Source organism: Myxocyprinus asiaticus, chromosome 30, assembly GCF_019703515.2.
Source record: "Myxocyprinus asiaticus isolate MX2 ecotype Aquarium Trade chromosome 30, UBuf_Myxa_2, whole genome shotgun sequence".
NCBI lineage: Eukaryota > Metazoa > Chordata > Actinopteri > Cypriniformes > Catostomidae > Myxocyprinus > Myxocyprinus asiaticus.
Genome location: NC_059373.1, coordinates 18,955,181 through 18,975,030, shown reverse-complemented (window position 1 = coordinate 18,975,030; position 19,850 = coordinate 18,955,181). Strand labels below are relative to the sequence as shown.

Here is a 19,850-nt window from a genome sequence, read left to right as displayed (position 1 = left end):
AAAAGAAATTTTGATAATAAATATATTACTGTTATTCTGATATAACCGCTTATTATAGCCACCGTTACCCAGAGCACTTTCTTTGTTCTTAAACATTTTGTAAGAACATATAGAGGTGAATTAATGTAGTGATGAAATGTTTAGCTATAATCAACAACAGAGCCACATATGGATCCGTTTTGGCATTATGAGTGTTACCATAGGACCAAATAATTTCCAAGGTACAAGGAAGTGAACAGCTCCAAATGAAATCTCTTGAGTTGTAATTACAGTAATTCAGACATGATATGAACGTGCCTAGGTAGCCTTAAGATGCTACCTCCATAGATTTAGATCACTAGATTTTGGAACAGAGCATAGGTTTGTATTTCTGTCTTATGGAGGGCATGGCTGGAAAGGGTTGTGTGTGTATTTTTTGTTTGTTGTCATCCCTCTATTTCCTCTGTATTGACTGGCTTTGGTAACCCTTTAGATGATCAGCGCTGAAGCACCAGTGCTGTTTGCCAAAGCGGCACAAATCTTCATCACAGAGCTCACTCTCAGAGCTTGGATCCACACTGAGGATAACAAACGGCGTACGCTACAGGTCAGTCACCTTCTTCCGTACTTCCCATTGACCTGTTAACTACAGAACATTTTGCAGTCCTGATTAAAGGGGCAAAAATGCACATAAACCCATTGTCTTTCCAAATAAACCTATCTCCTCTGTGCCCTATATTGAACTATCACACCCATAAATGTTGTGTAAAATTGTCTATTAATCTGCTGGAAATTGTGCAAAGAAACATCCCTACATACCTTTGTCAGTTACATATAAAATGTTAAGGCCTAAAAGAAAAGAAAAAAACACTTGCTGATGTTTAATAATCCTTAAATGGAAGTTAAATTGAACATCTTGGAACATAAAAACTGTGCATACATGGTTAGATGAAATGTGATATGTTTGGTATCATTCAGAGTCCCTAAAAGTCCCTCTAACAGTCTTCTGTTCTCGACACTAATAGGTCCAAACCATAACACTAAAAAAGAAGTGTGCCAGAGCCATGACACTTGTTTATGGGAAGAGCCCCTCACACAAGCCCCCCAGAGCTTATCTCTTTTCCACTCCAGCACATAGAGCGGAGTCTAAAAGTACATCTCCCATGACCCACTTACTTTTTTGTCTCATTTCGCCTCCCTGGGCTGTCGAAAATACTGTCGTGAACCCTGAACGATTCTCTTAACAGTGTTCCCTAAAAGCCTTGATCAAAATTATTTTTAAATGTTTATCAGTTTAAGAAGCATATTAACCCTGTAAAGTCTGACTAGGGTTGCGTGGTTTACCTGTACTAACAAAGTATCGCGATACCAAAAAAAATTAAATGGTACGATATCCTGTTGCTAATTTCGGCACCATATTACAGTATGCTGTCATTAGCAAAATGATATGAGATGTGACAGTTTTGAGATGAAATCAATGACAATTTTAAAATAAAATAAAAAACCTTTGGATATGGCCGTGTGATCATTAAACATTAGAGGGATGTAATTTAATTCAATATTATACAGTCACATGCGCTGCACGCTACAGAATGGACAAGAGGTGCCGCTCTGCTCTGTCATCTGCTTCACACGTGCACACACGCATGCTCACACACTCACACAAACACAGCACACTACTGGTGCTTAATTTTCATGCAGTGTGTTTAGAGTATAAATGGCTTTTAACACTTAAATGAACTCATCCGGTGCAGCTCGGAGATTTCAGCTCGAGAGTCGCGGTGGGATTATCCCAGAATTAATGGGAAGCTTGTTATAAATAACCCATCAAAAACTGGAAGAACTCAGAGGTTTGTCAAAATAAAAGTCCTGCTTCAATGAAAGCTCTATTCAACTGGATGCATGAAATTGAAGACAGAAATATATAACTACTGTATAAAAATGTAATAATCAAAAAGTAGCAGTAATACTCATAATAACAATTATATAATATTAAATATTTTTTTATATTATTATTATTATTATTATTATTATTATTATCTGTAAGCAGTATCACAAATGCAAGTTGAATCAGCATGTTGTGATTCAGCCATAGCAGCCTTGTGCCACAGGTAATCAGATTTTTTTTTTCATTAATGTTTTCATTAATACTCTGCAGCATTTTATTTTACCAAAAATAAAATTGCAATTTTATTGATAAAAAATATAGAATTTTTATTTTATTTTTTATTTAAAGCTGTATGTATCAATTTGATTAAACACCATTTGATTATAACATTTAATTAAAACAGTCATTTTCTGTGTAATTTCATAAAAAATCTGAGACATTTTATTTGTTGATTATAGTACCAGGGCTGGTATCGTGCCAAAATCAGAGCAACCCTAAGCCTGACATATCAAATTTTCAATTTTTTTATTTATTTTATTTTTTACATTAAACTGTTTTTAGTACCATTTGACAAAATATAAAAAGAAATCGTAAAAAACAAAATGTGCACGTTTTGTTTTCTGTATCATTTTCGATACATTAGGCTTTAAAGGTCATTATCCTCCTGAGGCCCAGCAATTCATTTTTGTATAGGACATTTGTGATATTAGTTTTTCTTAGCCCATACATATTACAGTGGTAAATCTTGGGGTATTATCAGAGTACTCCCATCAGAGTGGCTTTTCAGAGATACCAAATGTTTTAGAGTTTGGCTATGACAGCTTCCTCTTTGGTCTTTAAATATGGATTGAAATGTATCACAGTTTAATTCAGCACATCAAATACATTATGAATAAAAAATAAAATTAAAAAATGCAATATTTCTTTTTTTAATCATATGTATTTTATGCACCAAACACTACAGTGTATATTGACATGTAAAAAGTAAAACTTTTCCCGCTGGGTCTCAGGAACTTCTGGTAAGATGACATCATAATAGCTTGTAATGTAAAATAATGAGATCTTTATAATGAAAGATCAGGCTGCATATATGAAAATACACAGAAATATTAGTTCACACTTTAAATATATCTTATAAAAAGTATATGTCAGAATTTTCAAAGCTCTGGGATTTATTTTATTTTATTTTTTTATAGTGAGTATGAATGGAATGGAATGGTGATTGAGAGATATACCTCAAAAGCCTGTTGTATCATATTTGATACATGTAATTTCAACATGCTTTTTCAATAAAATAATATAAAAAAAATAATCTGACTATTGACAATATACTGAATCAGAAATTGTTATAAAAACATAATCTGATTGCTTTAACCCCCAAAAAAAAGTAATCTGAAATGAGCAGAGTCAAAATAAGACATCAATTATTCCATAATTTCTAATATTTTGCCACACATACAGTACAACCATTAAACAGAATGTGACATAACGTAAATAAGAATGGGATTATTTCCCTAAAAAACCCCATAAACAGCTTAATGAAATTATTATCTTTAGAACAAGGTAAATAGCCAGCAGTATAGCAACCCCTTTCAACATTTTCCAACATGGTGTTTGGCAACAGGTTTTGTCACTGAACAAAGCTGTAATGACTGGTAGAGCATCTCTTTAATATGCAGATTGTATTAGCACTCAGTTTGTGAGCTTGCAGCTGGTCCACATTTCCATTTGTGAAGCCATCACGCCAATCGGTGTTGCCACGACAACAGATGTCAATGGAACAACTGCATGGATGTGACCCTTTACCAACAGATATTAATCATGGTGCTAAAAATAAACACTGATCTGGGGAGTGACAATGGGTGGTCTTTGCAGCCAATATTCTGTGGAAAATACCACTAGTAGGCTATCTGTGGGGTGTGTTGGTGGAACTGTTTACTAAGATGTGTTGAAATTCAATGTGTTTTTATTCATTGCTATGTCTTTCTTGCTTGCTTGCTTTCTTTTGTTCTTTCTAGTTTTCGTTTTTTCTTTATGTATCTTTCTTTATTGTAGGACTGTCAATTTAATTTGTTAATTTAGTGCAGTTATGTCAAAAACAATGTGTTTACAAATGTACACAATTAATTATGCCTCCTGAACCGTACAAAATAGGCGGTTAATTGTAATTAATTAATCAGAATATCATGTAATTAATTCAGTAAATTAGCCCTTATTTATTTATTTATTGTTTACTGTATTACACTGTTGTATGGCATTTATTTTTTTTTATTTGGTTTTCACTCTGTGTTGTTGTCTTTTGTTTTCCAGAGGAATGATATTGCCATGGCTATCACTAAGTTTGACCAGTTTGACTTCCTCATTGATATCGTCCCACGAGATGACCTCAAACCACCGAAACGACAGGTGTGGAAAAAAAGAGGATGATTCTTGAAAGCAGGATCTTCATAATGTCAAAAGTGATCACTGTCTACATATTTTGATTATCTGCATGTGTGAAGAGAATATGAGTGTAGTGTTGTCTCTGGCAGCCTGGGGGTGCTGTAAACATCCTTGACTGGAAGCTAGGTGTAGGGTTTGTGAAGGCTTTCAGTCGGATGTTTGCAGCGCCCTGCTTCCCCTGAACACCATCCACACCATCTGGACAACCAGGCGTCACTTTTTTATTATTATGTGTTTGTTTTACAATGTGACCATGGCACCATGTGTCTGTTTGTCCAATAAATGGCAGTATTTGGGAAACCTGTTTGAAACAATCAGTATCTTTAATTTTTATAGGCACTTCAGGTATGAACAAAGCTGAATCACTGAAAGTGACTCATAAGTATCACAGTGAGAAGATTCAACCAATAGTCAGCACATTTATAGGGAACTCTGCTGCAGAATTGATCCTTTTATCTAAGCAATTGTAGCTCAGCTAAACCAATTGTTTTGTCCATCCTAATGGCTTTATGTTTCTGCATGTTTTTGAGTGTGTGGCCAGGTGTGTAAACATCCTACACTCTCAGCTATGACATCACCAAGCTGAGAGAGGGGTGTTTACTCTCTTTGTCACAAAAAATCTTCAGGAATTTATCAACCGTCCAGATGAAACACAGTTTAGGTATTCCTGTTATTTGTGTGTTACAATAGCAGAGCTGATTGTCATTAAGCTGTGATGGAGTGTGGGGGTTCGGTCCACGGACGGCAGCTGAAGGTCTCGTTTCTGTTCCTACTAGAGATTGCATTACTTGGTCTTGCTTTTGCCTATAAGTAATTTATCCTCCTCTATCCTGCTTCTAGTATTACAGAGCTAAAATAATTTATGGAGATGTAACCAAATGATAGTCCTTATAAACGCTACGTTCATGCATGTGTGTTTGCGTATGGGAGTATGCATGTTCTCTTAAATGTATCAGGGTTCAACTGTAATTTATAACCTGGAATTATCTGTGAATTTTAAAATTGTGTTATTTCCGGGCTTGGAAGAGCAATGGAAATGTATAAAATCTTAAAGTCTTGGAAATTTCTATAGTGAATAATAAATATTCAAGTTATGCTCGGCTCTAAAATATTTTACTGGCTAGAAATTGCTCTTTGTGAGTTTAATCTCTATAATTCTTTTTTTCTTTATCGAAAATAAGACCTGATTGGTCATGTACAGGTACGTACTACATAGGAAATAAACATTGATAAGAATAAAGTCAGGCATTACAACCTTTCTGCATGCCTGGCGAAGGTCTATGTCTGAAAAGTTGCTATAATAAAAAGTATTAAAAGCACTCTTTTGTGTATGTGTCATTTTGGACTTATAATGACACCTAGCAGTGTGGATGCAGCACCATTCAAAATCAGTAGTTTCAGTTACAGATACCATTGTAGAAATTCACTATTCTTAGTCAGTCATAATTCATTTAATCCAAGAGGGAAAGTGTCCAATAACAGGCCGGTTACTGAGATTAAGCGAGTTGTATTCAACTGGTCATGTGATCCTAACATGGCCATCCCCATGAGGGGACCCTCTCCCTGTGGATTTTAACAGCTTTTATAAGAGTCCTCATCTCATGTGAGTGTTCATAATTTTAGACATTTGTTTAAAAATAAAAATTAACTTCTTCTGGAGTAAAACCTTTTTAATGAGGAAAAAATTACTGAGTGCACCTTTAAGTATTCTTTGCAAGCAACAGCAGTGTGTGGAACTTTTTCTTATTTATTAATAAAAATTCTTATTCAGTAATCACAAATGCCTGGAAAAGCCATGGAAATTAATTGGCCAAAACCCTGATTCATGATGATCCTTGTAAAATGTATTGCAATATAAGGTGTATATTTCTTTATAATTGTGTGTGTGTGTGTTTGTGTGTGTGTGTAGGAGGAAGTGCGTCAGTCTGTCGCCCCGACTGAGCCAGTCCAGTACTACTTTACTCTGGCACAGCAGCCCGGCACAGTGCAGGTCCAAGGACAGCAGCAAGGCCAGCAGGTGGCTACTCCCACCACCACCACACTACAACCAGGGCAGATTATCATCACTCAGCCCCAGCAGGGCCAGGTAATCCCCACACTATACTGTAAAAAGGCACCGTCCTTCGGCTGAGACGTTAAACCGAGGTCCTGACTCTTCTGTTGTCATTAAAAATCCCAGGACACTTCTCGAAAAGAGTAGGGGTGTAACCCCGGTGTCCTGGCCAAATTCTCCCATTGGCCTTTATCAATCGTGGCTTCCTAATAATCGCCATCCATTAATTGGCTCTTTCACTCTACTCTCTCCTCTCCACCAACAGCTGGTGTGTGGTGAGCGTACTGGCGCACTGTGGCTGCCGTTGCATCATCCAGGTGGATGCTGCACACTGGTGGTTGTTGAGGAGAGTCCCCTGTTCTCTGTGTAAAGTGCTTTTGAGTGTCGTGTCAGAAAAGCGCTATATAAATGTAATGTTCGTTCATTCATTCATTCACATACTCAGCACAAACTAAAGGCCACAGTATATACTCAGAAACTTCAAGGAATAGTTTACCCAAAAATTAAAATTCTGTCATGTACTCCCCCACAAGTTGTTCAAACCTCTATGACTTTCTTTTTTTCTGTGGAGCACACAAAGGAGATGTTAGGTAGAATGTCAGGGACTGACAGCCTCAGTCACTATTCACTTTCATTGCATCTTTTTCTGTACAAGAAAAGTGCATGGTGACTGAAGCTGTCAAACTCCTTTTGTGTTGCACAGAAGAGAGTAAATTATGACAGAACTTTCATTTTTGGGTGAACTATCCCTTTAAAGTGAGGCGTAGGAAGAAGACCACCTCCAAGTTTACCCTTGTAATTACCCTAGTGTATATTATACTACAGTCTAGTGTACAGGTACCTGAAACTTTATCGTACCAGCTCTCTCTCGCACAACCCACACTTGAGCCCTGCTTACTCTGATCAGCCCATTACATGATCATTTGAAACATGATTGAAAGTCCAGAGGTTTCATTCACACATTGCTATCAGGTGAACAGCAGAGAGTCCAGTCACTCTCTCATGTAATATCAGTCCAGTCTTTGAGCGTGAACCCAACGGCCCTCTCCTCTTCTCTCCTCCTCATTAATTCACTTTCTCTCTGCCCGTGTTTCTGAGTTTTTTTTCCTTCCCACTGTCTTTCGCACTCTCGCTCTATTTTTCTCTCTATTCTTTCTATTTTTATTTATTTTACATTCCCACTCATCTCAAGTTGTTCAGTAGTTTTTTTTTGTTTGTTTTTTTTGCCAATCACGAGCACTAAATTCCATGTGACTAATTACTGTGGAGTTGCAGGAAAAAGGGAAAACAATGCTGATTGGCTAGTAATGGCACCCCAAGAATTTACAGTCCCAACAAGCCTTCCTTTTGCGACTATCCTGATGGTTCATGAGCTGTGACAGCAGCTTCTAAAAGCTTCTAATAAAAAACAAATGGGTGCTGTTACAAAATCTACTATATTTAAAAAAAAAAAAAAAAAAAAATATTTGCAATTTCATTAAATACGTTTCCATCCAAGATTATTTTGCGGAAAAAGTTTTAGCGCATCAAAATAAAGCTGATGGAAACGCAAATTAACGCTAAAATTTCACAAGTGTAAACATAATATTTTTCCATTTAACTCTAGTGCATAAACATTATGTCGATACTTCAGATGTCACGAAAAACTGGTTTGGAAACACCTTTTGTCGAGAAAATTGGCATTAACACAAAATGTAGTGTCACATGACAGAATTTACCCCAGTCGTTAGCCTGTGTTAATCATGACGACAAGGTATACATCCTTGAAAGACAGTTTATGATATGTGATTATGGATTGATCTTAACGGCATATAGATCCAATCACTGCAAACATGACACTTCCAGGAGTGCCAACACAAATATCTCATATCATGCACATCAACAAGTGCACGGAGAACAAATGAATGGCCACTGTTTGTGATTAATTTAATCATGGTAGCCATCCGTTTATTTATTAAAGTTGCTTTTCCACACCATTCAAAATAATAGACGGCAGTCATGGAATTAGCCCACAATACAAAAAACATATTTCTGTGCACCAAGATGTTTTAAATTAAAAATAAATACACAATACTAGGAGAGAAACGTCAGTGTGCTTTTTTGGAACACTAACATTCTATAAATTCTATAAAATTATTGTTCAGCTTACTTTTGAAAAAATTCCCTATATTAAATTAAATAAATTAGCCTACCAAATGAATAAAGCATTAAATAAAATAATGAATTACTAAATTAAAAAAATAATATTTTTAGACCTATATATGCCTTTACACAAACTTAAATTAGCCTTACCCTGTTCTGTAGATGAAAAAAGTCAGCTGAATGACATTCTCAGAATGTTCTACACTTTTTTCAAGACTATAAACTATCAGAACTATTTGTCCAGTGCTGAGTTCACTTTCAGAAAATGACCTTTTGAACATTTTAAATATTTTAAATCTAACCCTCTTTACCTCGGATCGCATTTGCTGAGCTTCTTCAGAAAATGTAAATTGCATTAGGACACTAAAATTAATTTGAGATGACTATCAAGTTCAGTTGGTCGTTAAAAGTTGCTGGACAAATATGCGGGACATAATGCAGTTGTGATGGCAATGCTTTAGATTAGATGATTGTTCAAAACAGCCTATTGAATATCAGGAATGTATCATATGTAAACCCTGATATTACACCACATCAGTTTTTCTTTAATAGCTGTGCACACAGTATATACACGTTGATGGATGGTCCTTATAATAAGACTGAAAGTTTCCCACACTACTTAGTGCAGATTGCCAGCTTGAGCAGGGCCATGACGATTTGCTTTCGGGTCGGAACCGGTGGCAACCTGCGATAGGCGCAACATCAGGACCAATATTACAGTCCTATCAGAAGGGCAACAGCTCCCTTTTGATTTGTAATTCTGTCTTCTGATTGCATTTATTTGTGTAATTAAAATGACAGTAAGCTGGCTAATTTCAATGAATTGTCTCAATACTCTCCCCATGTTACCCAAACTTCAGAGGAAAACCAAATTAGGGACATCTGGGAGGTGAAAGATGCACAATTAGCAATAAACACACATTTCTGTATGGATACGGCTTAAGGGCAGATTTCTTTTGTGATATACCAAAACTTATATGACAAAGTGTTTTTTTTAGGTATGACGTCATCACACACACCGTTTTTATTGATAAAAGGCCATTTGAATGGAAAACAACAGAAGACGGCAAATTTCCCAAACTTTTTTTTATGCGTTTTCACTTTGTCGATAACAAAATAGCATGAAAAGTGGATGGTAACTAGGCTTATGTTACTCAAACACAAGTAGTTTTTTAGTAGGAATACTCGGCTACTTTTGAATGGCCATTAATAGAAAATCAGTCTTCAAGAAAAGACAGGCACTAAAGCTAACCAGACAAACCCTGACCCCTTGGTTGTAACCTTTCTTTCCATCCTGTTATAACTACTCCACCTCCAGTCTGGGTGTGCTTTTCCTCTCCAACTCTTCCTCACTCTTCTCATTTGTGGTGGAACTCATTCTCTCTCTCTAAGGATCAGTGCTGCTTCTGCAAGCCTACAATTTGCTGACTTGTCAGAGTTAGGCAAAGTTCTGCTGCAGTCACCTTAGAACACTTGGGACAAATGTGTGTATAAAAATGTATACAGAGAGAGGAAAGGAAATGTTAAGGAAATAAGGTGAGAGAAAAACATGAGTGATACATGATGTATGCAGGAAAGTGGAGAGAAGAACTATAACTCACTATTCTTTTTTTTTTTTTTTTTTTTTTTTTTTTAATACATGGTAATCAAACAATTTCAGCTAAACATGAGTCACTGTGGGACCTGATCCTTCTGGGCCCAACTCTTCAAAAAGTTTAATCTGGATCAGAATGATCTGGATTTGGAAATCCCATGAATCCAGGATCAGGTAATCTTACTTTTGTGCTGGTTTTTCAAAGCAACATTGGATTGGATCGGATCACCCTGATCCAGATACAGTCTTTTCAAGATTACCAAATCCAGATTACCAGTGCTCTGAATGGGACTACATATCACAAAGTAGGCTACTAGCTATGTAAAGAACAACAGGTAGAATAGCCAGCATGGGGTCACTTCAGGTGTTCTTATTTGAAGAGACAAAACAGCACAATAAAACAATATAAACATGCCCTTCCATTTTCAATTTCTTTTAAACAGTCAGACCCCCATCTGACCCACAACAAATAAATAACAACAAACAAATATGCGTTATTCACAAGTACATTGTGGATATTTTGAACACGTGTTTTAAATCATAAAAAGGCTAAATGTCCCTCTCTCTGATGACGTTTATGATGCACCTGAGCCTGTTGAAGACCCAGACCAACCTCCGGCGTTCTCTCAGAATAAGGGACTGACTGGACATGCAATAAGGGATGCAGTTGTTAGAAACTACTTTTGACTGGTTCATCTCTGATGATTGTGTCATTGTAATTAATATACAGTGATAAATGACAGTTAAAATTAAATATTATTTTTGTTTGATATTGACAGCTGTTTGGGGGATTATTTGGGGACTAATATATATATATATATATTATAATTTTTTTTTTATTTTTTTATTTTTTTTTTTTTTACTGTACTGAAAGGCTTAATAGGTAACCTAATGTCTACTTTATCACTGTAATGGTTAAACAAATCAAGTGCAAAATATAAAAAAATTATATATATACTACATGTTACAAATGTTGTATTATTTGACCAATTTTAAAGTTTTATTACATTTTGTTCCTGAAATCCACCCTGAATCCACCCTTTTGCTGGGATCAGGATAATCCTGATTTTTTTTGGATCAAAAGTATCCCAATCCTACTAAAACGTTTTGAGCAACGCATACTGAAGGTTTGATCCATATCAAAACCAAGACTGAATTATGTGATCTAATCCGATTTCAGAATCCTTTTTTTCTTTTGAACAACCCATTTTCAAGATTTGATCCAATCCGATAGCCGAAATCCAATCAGATTACCTCTGAACAACTGGGCCCTGGTGCTCCGCTCCATTCAAACACTCTTCTTTTTACCCTTTAAGTAAACTTTGTTTTTATTGGGGGGTTTTAACTTCATACCTGAGGATCGAGAGATGGTTTTCACCTAACTGTCTGTCTGTTTGGTTGCCCAAAATGCACCACTTCATCAACTGTCATTGTTTTCAGATTTCATGCCACAGCCCAGCTTTTACTCATCTCTGCTGTTCTTTTAAGTTCTGCCTCAATGCAGGCCTGTTCACACCAAATCAGATGTGACTATAGTATAATACACTGCCTGGCCAAAAAAAGTAGCCATTTGGATTTAAATAATGGTTATGATCTGGGGTTGCTTCAGTTGGTGAGGTCTAGGCTCAGCAACGTTGTGCGGCAGTAAAATGAAGTTCAGCTGAGTACCTGAATGTACTGAATGACCAGGTTATCCCATCAATGGATTTTTTTCTTCCCTGAAGGCACAGGCATATTCCAGGACAACAATGCCATGATTAATCGGGCTCAAATTGTGAATGAGTGGTTCAGGGAGCATGAGGAATAATTTTTACACATGAAATGGCCACCACAGAGTCCTGACCTTAATCCCACTGAAAGTCTTTGGGTTGTGCTGGAGAAGACTTAGTGGTTTGACTCTCCCATCGTCAATACTGCCTTTAGCTTTGATTACATTTTTTTCGACAACCTTATGTAACATCACAATGTTTATTTCCCTCCAGAGTTGCATTAGTTTTTGGTCGAGATCTTGTATTGATGACGGGAAAGTCGAAACACTCTGTAAAGCCTTCTCCAGCACATCCCAAATACTTTCAATAGGTTTAAGGTCAGGACTCTGTGGTGTACAATTCATGTGTGAAAATGATTCCTCATGCTCCCTGAACCACTCTTTCACAATTTGAGCCTGATGAATCTTAGCATTGTCATCCTGTAATATGCCTGTGCTTTCAAGGAAGAAAAAAATCCATTGATGGAATACCTTGGTCATTCAGTACATTCAGGTAGTCAGCTGACTTCATTTTATTGCCGCATAACATTGCTGAGCCTACACCTGACCCACTGAAGCAACCCCAGATCATAACCATTATTTAAATCCAAATGACTACTTTTTTTTTTTTTGGCCAGGCAGTGTATCAAGTATAAATTTGCAAAAAAATTAATAAATTGCACAAACCTTTCAATGCGAGTCCAATGCCTTTGTTTTTTTGTTTTCTTAATATTTGCTATCCAAACAATTAAAATGTCTGTAGCTTCAAAACGAAAACAGTTGATTCAGTTGAAGTTCAAATCAATTTTTTCACTTTAAATCTTGTCATGTATGTTTTTCAAATCATATACACTGATCAGCCACAACATTAAAACCACCTGCCTAATATTGTGTAGGTCGCCCTCGTGCTGCCAAAACAGTGCCAACCTGCATGATATTCTTCTCACCACAATTGTACAGAGCGGTTATCGGAGTTACCATAGACTTTGTCAGTTCGAACCAGTCTGGCCATTCTCTGTTGACCTCTCTCATCAACAAGGCATTTCCATCCACAGAACTGCCACTCACTGGATGTTTTTTGTTTTTGGCACCATTCTGAGCAAATTCTAGAGACTGTTGTGTGTGAAAATCCCAGGAGATCAGCAGTTACAGAAATACTCAAACCAGCCTATCTGGCACCAACAATCATGCCACGCTCTAAATCACTGAGATCAAATTTTTTCCCCATTCTGATGGTTGATATGAACATTAACTGAAGCTCCTGACCCATGTCTGCATGAATTTAGGCACTGCACTGATTAGATAATCTCATGGATGATTGTTGGTGCCAGAAAGGCTTGTTTGAGTATTTCTGTAACTGCTGATCTCCGGGGATTTTCACACACAAGAGTCTCTAGAATTTGCTCAGAATGGTGGCAAAAACAAAAACATCCAGTGAGTGGCAGTTCTGTGGACGGAAATGCCTTGTTGATGAGAGAGGTCAACAGAGAATGGCCAGACTGGTTCGAACTGACAAAGTCTACGGTAACTCAGATAACCGCTCTGTACAATTGTGGTGAGAAGAATACCATCTCAGAATGCTATTCTGAGATGCGGGTTGGCACTATTTTGGCGGCACAAGGGGGACCTACACAATATTAGGCAGGTGGTTTTAATGTTGTGGCTGATCGATGTATTTGGATGTAGTGTGAATACGGCACATGCATTTTTAATTTCCTTACACTTCGTATTGCTGCTTATTCACAGCACTTTTTGTTGCTTTTTATGTTAAGTTTGAGTATGTGCTTTGCATGTGCTTGCTTGTGTAAAGTTAAGTTCACTGTCTCTCTTCCTCTGTCCCTCTATCTCTCTCTCTCGCATCATTTCCTCCTCCTTCCTCCTCAGGTATTGCAGGGAACCACCATGCAGCAGCTTCAGCAGGTGCAGGTCGCTCAATCACAGGTGACCCCTATGACGGTAAACACCCCAAACCCCAAAATCTCTTTTAAATTTCCCCCATAAGACCCTATTTGAGACACAAATGAGCTTGATTCTTTTTTTTAGGCCAATTATGGCATTTGAATAAGAACCGTATTGCAACGCACAATACAAACAATGGCAAAAACAATTATGCCTGCTCTAGAAGAAATACTACATCGGATGTATCATACATTAAACAACTCAGCAAACAGAAGCAGGTGGTGTGGTAATACAGTGCAGGTGGCTGAAGGTCAGTCACTGTTACTGGCTATTTGTTTTGTATACTGCGTGGTTGGAAGAATTTGTTTTTAAATGGAACATTTGCAGTTTGATGTTATGGTATATTCAAATATAAGAAAGGAATTTTTTTTTTATAGTTTAGTTGGTTCAGGCCTTAGTTTAGCAATAGTCAATAGGCATTTTCCCCTTTATGCACTTAGACCACAGACTCTGACCTTATTGATTTTAGCTGCAACCTTGTGGTTGCTGAAAGTGAGACTTTAAAAGGAATCATTAAATAAAATATATGAAAACAGCAATTTGCTGAGGTCTATAGTCCCTCAATATCGTTAAGAGTTTGGCCATGATGGCTTATTTACAAACACACTTAGCTAAAAACGCACTGCAGTCTCTTGTAATGACATCATCTGAAGTCTGTTTTTACACTCTGGCACCTAATATAATTTATATAAGAGATTAGATTTAAAAGTAGACAGTTGACCCTGTAATGCTTTCAGTCATAAAAACAGATCAACCCAACAGTCAATTTCTTCGAAGAAAAAAAGGAATAGTTTACCCGAAAATGAAAATGTTATTATCATTTACTCACCCTCATTTTCCATACATGGATGTCTTCATTCTTATAAGGAAATGTTAGGTACCCTCATTCATTGCATCTTTTTTTACCCAGATAATGAAAGTAAATGGTGAGGAGTGTCATTCTGCTAAGCATGTCCTTTAGTTTTCCACAAGGTCAAATGGGTTTGGAACAAAATATATCAAGGATCAACAACATAACAATATATCATCATAAATCATATATCCAAAGAAAGAGATGGTTATTATTCACACAGAGCAAAATCTGCAATTCATATTCTCTCTACTGGATGTTACATGAGGTCACTGTGCATCTCAGGCCAGATGGAGTTGTGCTGCTTAATAAATTGCTCTTGCCTATTGGTGTCAGTTCCTGAAGAGAAGAGATCATCTGTAACACCTCCACAGTCAACACCCAAGTTTCTCCGCTCAAAGTGAGAGGCCTGTAGTCACAGTCTTGCATCTCTCCCCTTTCCTCATCACTCCTTCAGTTTCACTTTTGTTTAGAGGCATTCCCAGGCCACGGCACACGTTACGTATATTAGCATCAGCATCTCCAATCCAGTGTACATCATAAGAGACTCGAAAATGCCACAACAGGACGAAGCACAAGATAAAACAATTCAATATAAGTTTTATTCATCCTCTTTCATCCTCTCTCTTTCAGAGTGCTCCAGTGACAATGCAGGTGGGCGAAGGCCAGCAGGTGCAGATTGTGCAGGCCGCTGCACAGGGACAGGCACAGGCAGCACAGCCAGCTGGACAGACTATGCAGGTTATGCAGCAGATCATCACCAACACAGGAGAGATCCAGCAGATTCCAGTAAAAACCTAATTTATTATTCTGATCATTTTAAAGGGTTTATAAGCAACATAGTAAATGCCCCCTTGTGGTGTTGTGCAGGTGCAGCTCAACACTGGTCAGCTGCAGTACATTCGCTTGGCTCAGCCAGTCACGGGTACACAGGTTGTTCAAGGACAAATACAGACACTTGCAGCAAATACTCAGCAGGTAGAGCATGAAACCTTTAAATAAGCATATAGATGTCTTCAAGCTATTGCATATTCCATGCAATACATCTTTTTTTATTTCATGAATGTGATCATGTTGATTTGTTCTCAGATTTCACAGACGGAAGTACAACAGGGTCAACAACAGTTCAACCAGTTTACTGATGGGCAGGTAAATGCTCAAGTGAATTCACTAGCTACATTCTCCTTTGTCTTAAAGGAATAATTCACCCCAAAATTAAAATTTGGTAACGCTTTACAATAAGGCTGCATTTGTAAAGGGATAGTTCACCTAAAAATGTAAATACTTTCATCATTTACTCACCCTCATGCCATCCCAGATGTGTATGACTTTCTTTCTTCTGCAGAACACAAAGATTTTGAGAAGAATATCTCAGCTCTGTAGGTCCTTACAATGTAAGTGAATGGTGACCAGACCTTTTGAAACAAAAAATCCCACAAAGGCAGCATAAACTAATCCATTAGACTTCAGTGGTATGTCTTCAGAAGAGACATGATATGTGTGGGTGAGAAACAGATCAATATTTAAGACCTTTTTTACTATAAATCTCCACTTTTCTAGAATGTGATAGTTGAAATTTATAGTAAAAAAGGAATTAAATATTGATCTGTTTCTCACCAACACCTATATTATTGCTTCTGAAGATATGGATTTAACAACTGGAGTTGTATGGATTACTTTTATGCTGCCTTTATGTGATTTTTGGAACTTCAAAGTTCTGGTAGCCATTGACTTGCATTGTATGGACCTACAGAGCTGAGATATTCTTCTAAAATCTTTGTTTGTGTTCTGCAGAAGAATGAAAGTCATACTCATTTGGGATGGCATGAGGGTGAGTAATTGATGATGAACTATCCCTTTAACAAACCAGAATTTCTGTAATACTTTTATTTAACCTAATTAGCACAGTTACTGTTTTGATTTATATTTCATCAAACATTGTCAGGCCAGTCCAGTAACACATGTCCCTTCCTCTCATTTCTTGTCTTCCTACAGCAGTTGTATCAGATCCAGCAGGTGACGATGCCAGCAGGGCAGGAGCTGGCCCAGCCCATGTTCATTCAGTCCACTAACCAGACAGCCGATGGGCAGGTCACCACGCAGGTCAGTGCGGACTGAGGCTGCCTGCTCTTTTCCCTGCTGACCCACGAAGCTCCCAACACCATCAACCACCACCCACATTGAAGGAGAGGAGCTGTGATACCATCTTCCACGCAGTCAACCGCACTGAACATTCGCATTCGACCACGACACACCTACACTCACTTCTGACTTCAGTCCTTCAGCTTTTTTTCATCTCACACCATATTTCAATCAAGTTATCTGAGTGGTTTAATTCATCAATCAGCATACAATTTTAGATTTAAGCTTCATAATTTAGAGACCGTCCATAATACACATACTGCTGTTAGCTTTGTTATTACCCTTTTGGTCTGTTTACAACAGTACTGTTTAATGGAAGGATCAGTGTGTTGTGGCAGAAATCAATTTTGCTTTCTACCATATTAATTTTCATTGTATATTTATGTCTATTGCAATATGGCGAAAGAGTATTTGATCCCACTGTCTTCCACACAGTACACATATAATATGTTCTTGTTAGTTAAATGTGGAAATGGGTAGAGATTATGCTTTAATTTTTATCTCCATTCTGAAACCTGATGTTAAGCCTATAGAGCAGTCGGGCACTTCTCAGCTGTGGGGCATGTACAGTGGTCTTTTTTTTGTTTTGTTTTTTGTATGTTTTTTTAAGCCCTCGTCCATTTTGATAGATCATGACATCTCATGATGTGTAGACTTTAAACTTGATGATAAAAAAGCCATAATCTACACTTTCTTTACACAAGTATCTCTAGTTTCTATATCTCTATAATTCACTAGTAACTGTAGTATGTACTTGCATTGTAGTTGTATCTTGTATAGTTTTGGAATTTGCTAACATCATATTTGTTATAGGGCTCCTTATTGTTGTTCTTTGTGTGAGTGTGTGTGAACGTGTGCTGGTAATTGATGTGCTGTCTCTGGGTGTCTTTCCGGACATGATTTAGAAAGACCTCCTCTGCCCCCTTGCAATTGAACTGCTCCACTGTTACCCCACTTGTAAAAACAACATTAATTAAACCCCTTTTATGTAAACACATTTTTAAAACCAGGTGTAACTCAATTTTTTTTTTTTTTTTTTTGCATTAATATTATCATTGTTGGTCATTGTTATTTTGCATGTAGTTATGACTGCCAGCATGATATGCAATACCTAGGTACAAATTGTATTTTTGTGTTCTTTTTTCTTTTTTTTTTTTTTTCTTTTTTTTTTGTAAACCAACTTTGGTTTGTGAGAAAATAAAAATGTGAAGAAAAAAATGGAAATTTTGTTTATATTTTATGGCACAGTGTGTAGTGCATGTACTTATTACACATGGTGCTCTTCTAGGGACTTTAAATTGAGGCAAAAAAAAAAAAAAAAAGAACATAGAAAAGCATGTTTCTCTAATGATGGCCATTCAAAAATAGCTGCGTATAACTTAAAAGTAAATTATAGTTTCATTGTATTATAATAGCCGTTTCACCATTTACCAGTTTTAGTACAGATTGCAGCATCAAGTGCGTTCTTCATTAAATAGGGTACATGCAACACTTTGACAGTACATGATTTGTACGAAGTTAAGGGCCCTTTCAAGGCAAGTCAGTCCACTTCGTGGCCATACTGGGAATGCTCCCTGGCAAGAGACTAAATCTGTCTCTCATACCCTTGTTGTCATTCCCATCAAAAATCAAAGATGGCGCTGCTGTGAATAAGGTCTATATGGTTAGGATTAGGACGGGGGCGGGGTTAGGACATCTGCTGCCTCCCAGGAAAAAACTGACGGCAGGTTCACACATCCTCCGTGAGCAGGGCATGAGCTGTGCGTTTTCGTTTCATATTAACAGATTACACCATTCACACTGCAAGCCTGAGTCGCGAGGTGAAGCGGCAGTGAGCGGATAGTTTCGGCGTTGAGCCTAACGCTGAGCTCAACACTAAATAATGTTGTTGAGTACAACACTGAAATAATAAATAGATTATAGAAAAGACACAAAAGCAAATCAAAATTACTACAATTTATATGTCTGCATCCAAATAAACTCAATAAAATAAATTAATAAAGGAAAAAATTATAAACAGCCAGACCTTTTGCCATTCTGTGTATCTAGGCGTACAGTATAGACACAAAATTAACCAATCAAAACCAAGTGTGCTGATAAAGATGAAGTGCACGTGACTGCCCGCTGTTGTCCTTGAAGCAGCAATAACCTCAGCTTACCTTATTAAAGAAAAAATTTGGCGCAGGACCCCATAGATAACTTATTTTCTGCGCAGAGGCCTGTACTCTGGAGCGGGATCAGTTCGGAGGTGGAGGGTCCGTCATGGTCTGGGACGGTGTGTCACAGCATCATCGGACTGAGCTTGTTGTCATTGCAGGCAAATCTCAACACTGTGCATTACAGGCAAGACATCCTCCTCCCTCATGTGGTACCCTTCCTGCAGGCTCATCCTGACATGACCCTCCAGCATGACAATGCCACCAGCCATACTGCTCGTTCTGTGCATGATTTCCTGCAAGACAGGAATGTCAGTGTTCTGCCATGGCCAGCGAAGAGTCCGGATCTCAATCCCATTGAGCACGTCTGGGACCTGTTGGATCGGAGGGTGAGTGCTAAGGCCATTCCCCCCAGAAATGTCTGGGAACTTGCAAGCGCCTTGGTGGAAGAGTGGGGAAACATCTCACAGCAAGAACTGGCAAATCTGGTGCAGTCCATGAGGAGGAGATGCACTGCAGTGCTTAATGCAGCTGGTGGCCACACCAGATACTGACTGTTACTATTGATTTCTTTAAAAAAAAAAAAAAGGAAGCAAAAATCGAGGTTACAGTGAGGCACTTACAATGGAAGTGAATGGGAACAATGAAAGTGAATGTGGGCAATTTTTGGAGGGTTTAAACACAAATGTGAAGCTTATAATTTTATTGAAGCACTTACATTAATTCCTCTGTTAAAACTTGTGTATTATTTGACAGTCATTTTAGGGGTTTAGGGTTTGTTGACATTTCATCGTCATGGCAACGAAGTTGTAAAATTGGATATAACTTTACACAGAAAAGGTTAGTAAGAGATTTTATCACGCTAAAATCATGTTTACATGCATATTGTTTATGTCTT

At 37.5% G+C, this 19,850-nt stretch overlaps 1 protein-coding gene across 6 annotated transcripts in view; it reads left to right on the top strand.

The window, feature by feature from the left end:
* The window catches only part of LOC127421340 (nuclear transcription factor Y subunit gamma-like), a 35,692-nt gene extending 18,213 nt beyond the window's left edge, over positions 1-17,479 (top strand). For 4 of the 6 annotated variants that reach the window (XM_051664354.1, XM_051664353.1, XM_051664352.1 and 1 more), the window contains exons 4-11: positions 473-586; positions 4,178-4,273; positions 6,219-6,395; positions 13,730-13,801; positions 15,288-15,443; positions 15,525-15,632; positions 15,744-15,803; positions 16,650-17,479. In XM_051664354.1, the coding sequence (XP_051520314.1) occupies positions 473-586; positions 4,178-4,273; positions 6,219-6,395; positions 13,730-13,801; positions 15,288-15,443; positions 15,525-15,632; positions 15,744-15,803; positions 16,650-16,772 (906 nt within the window). In that variant the 3' untranslated portion in view covers positions 16,773-17,479. The remainder of the gene's footprint in view (positions 1-472; positions 587-4,177; positions 4,274-6,218; positions 6,396-13,729; positions 13,802-15,287; positions 15,444-15,524; positions 15,633-15,743; positions 15,804-16,649) is intronic. The other 2 variants (XM_051664357.1, XM_051664358.1) reach the window with 2 other exon arrangements.
* Positions 17,480-19,850: the final 2,371 nt, after the last annotated feature.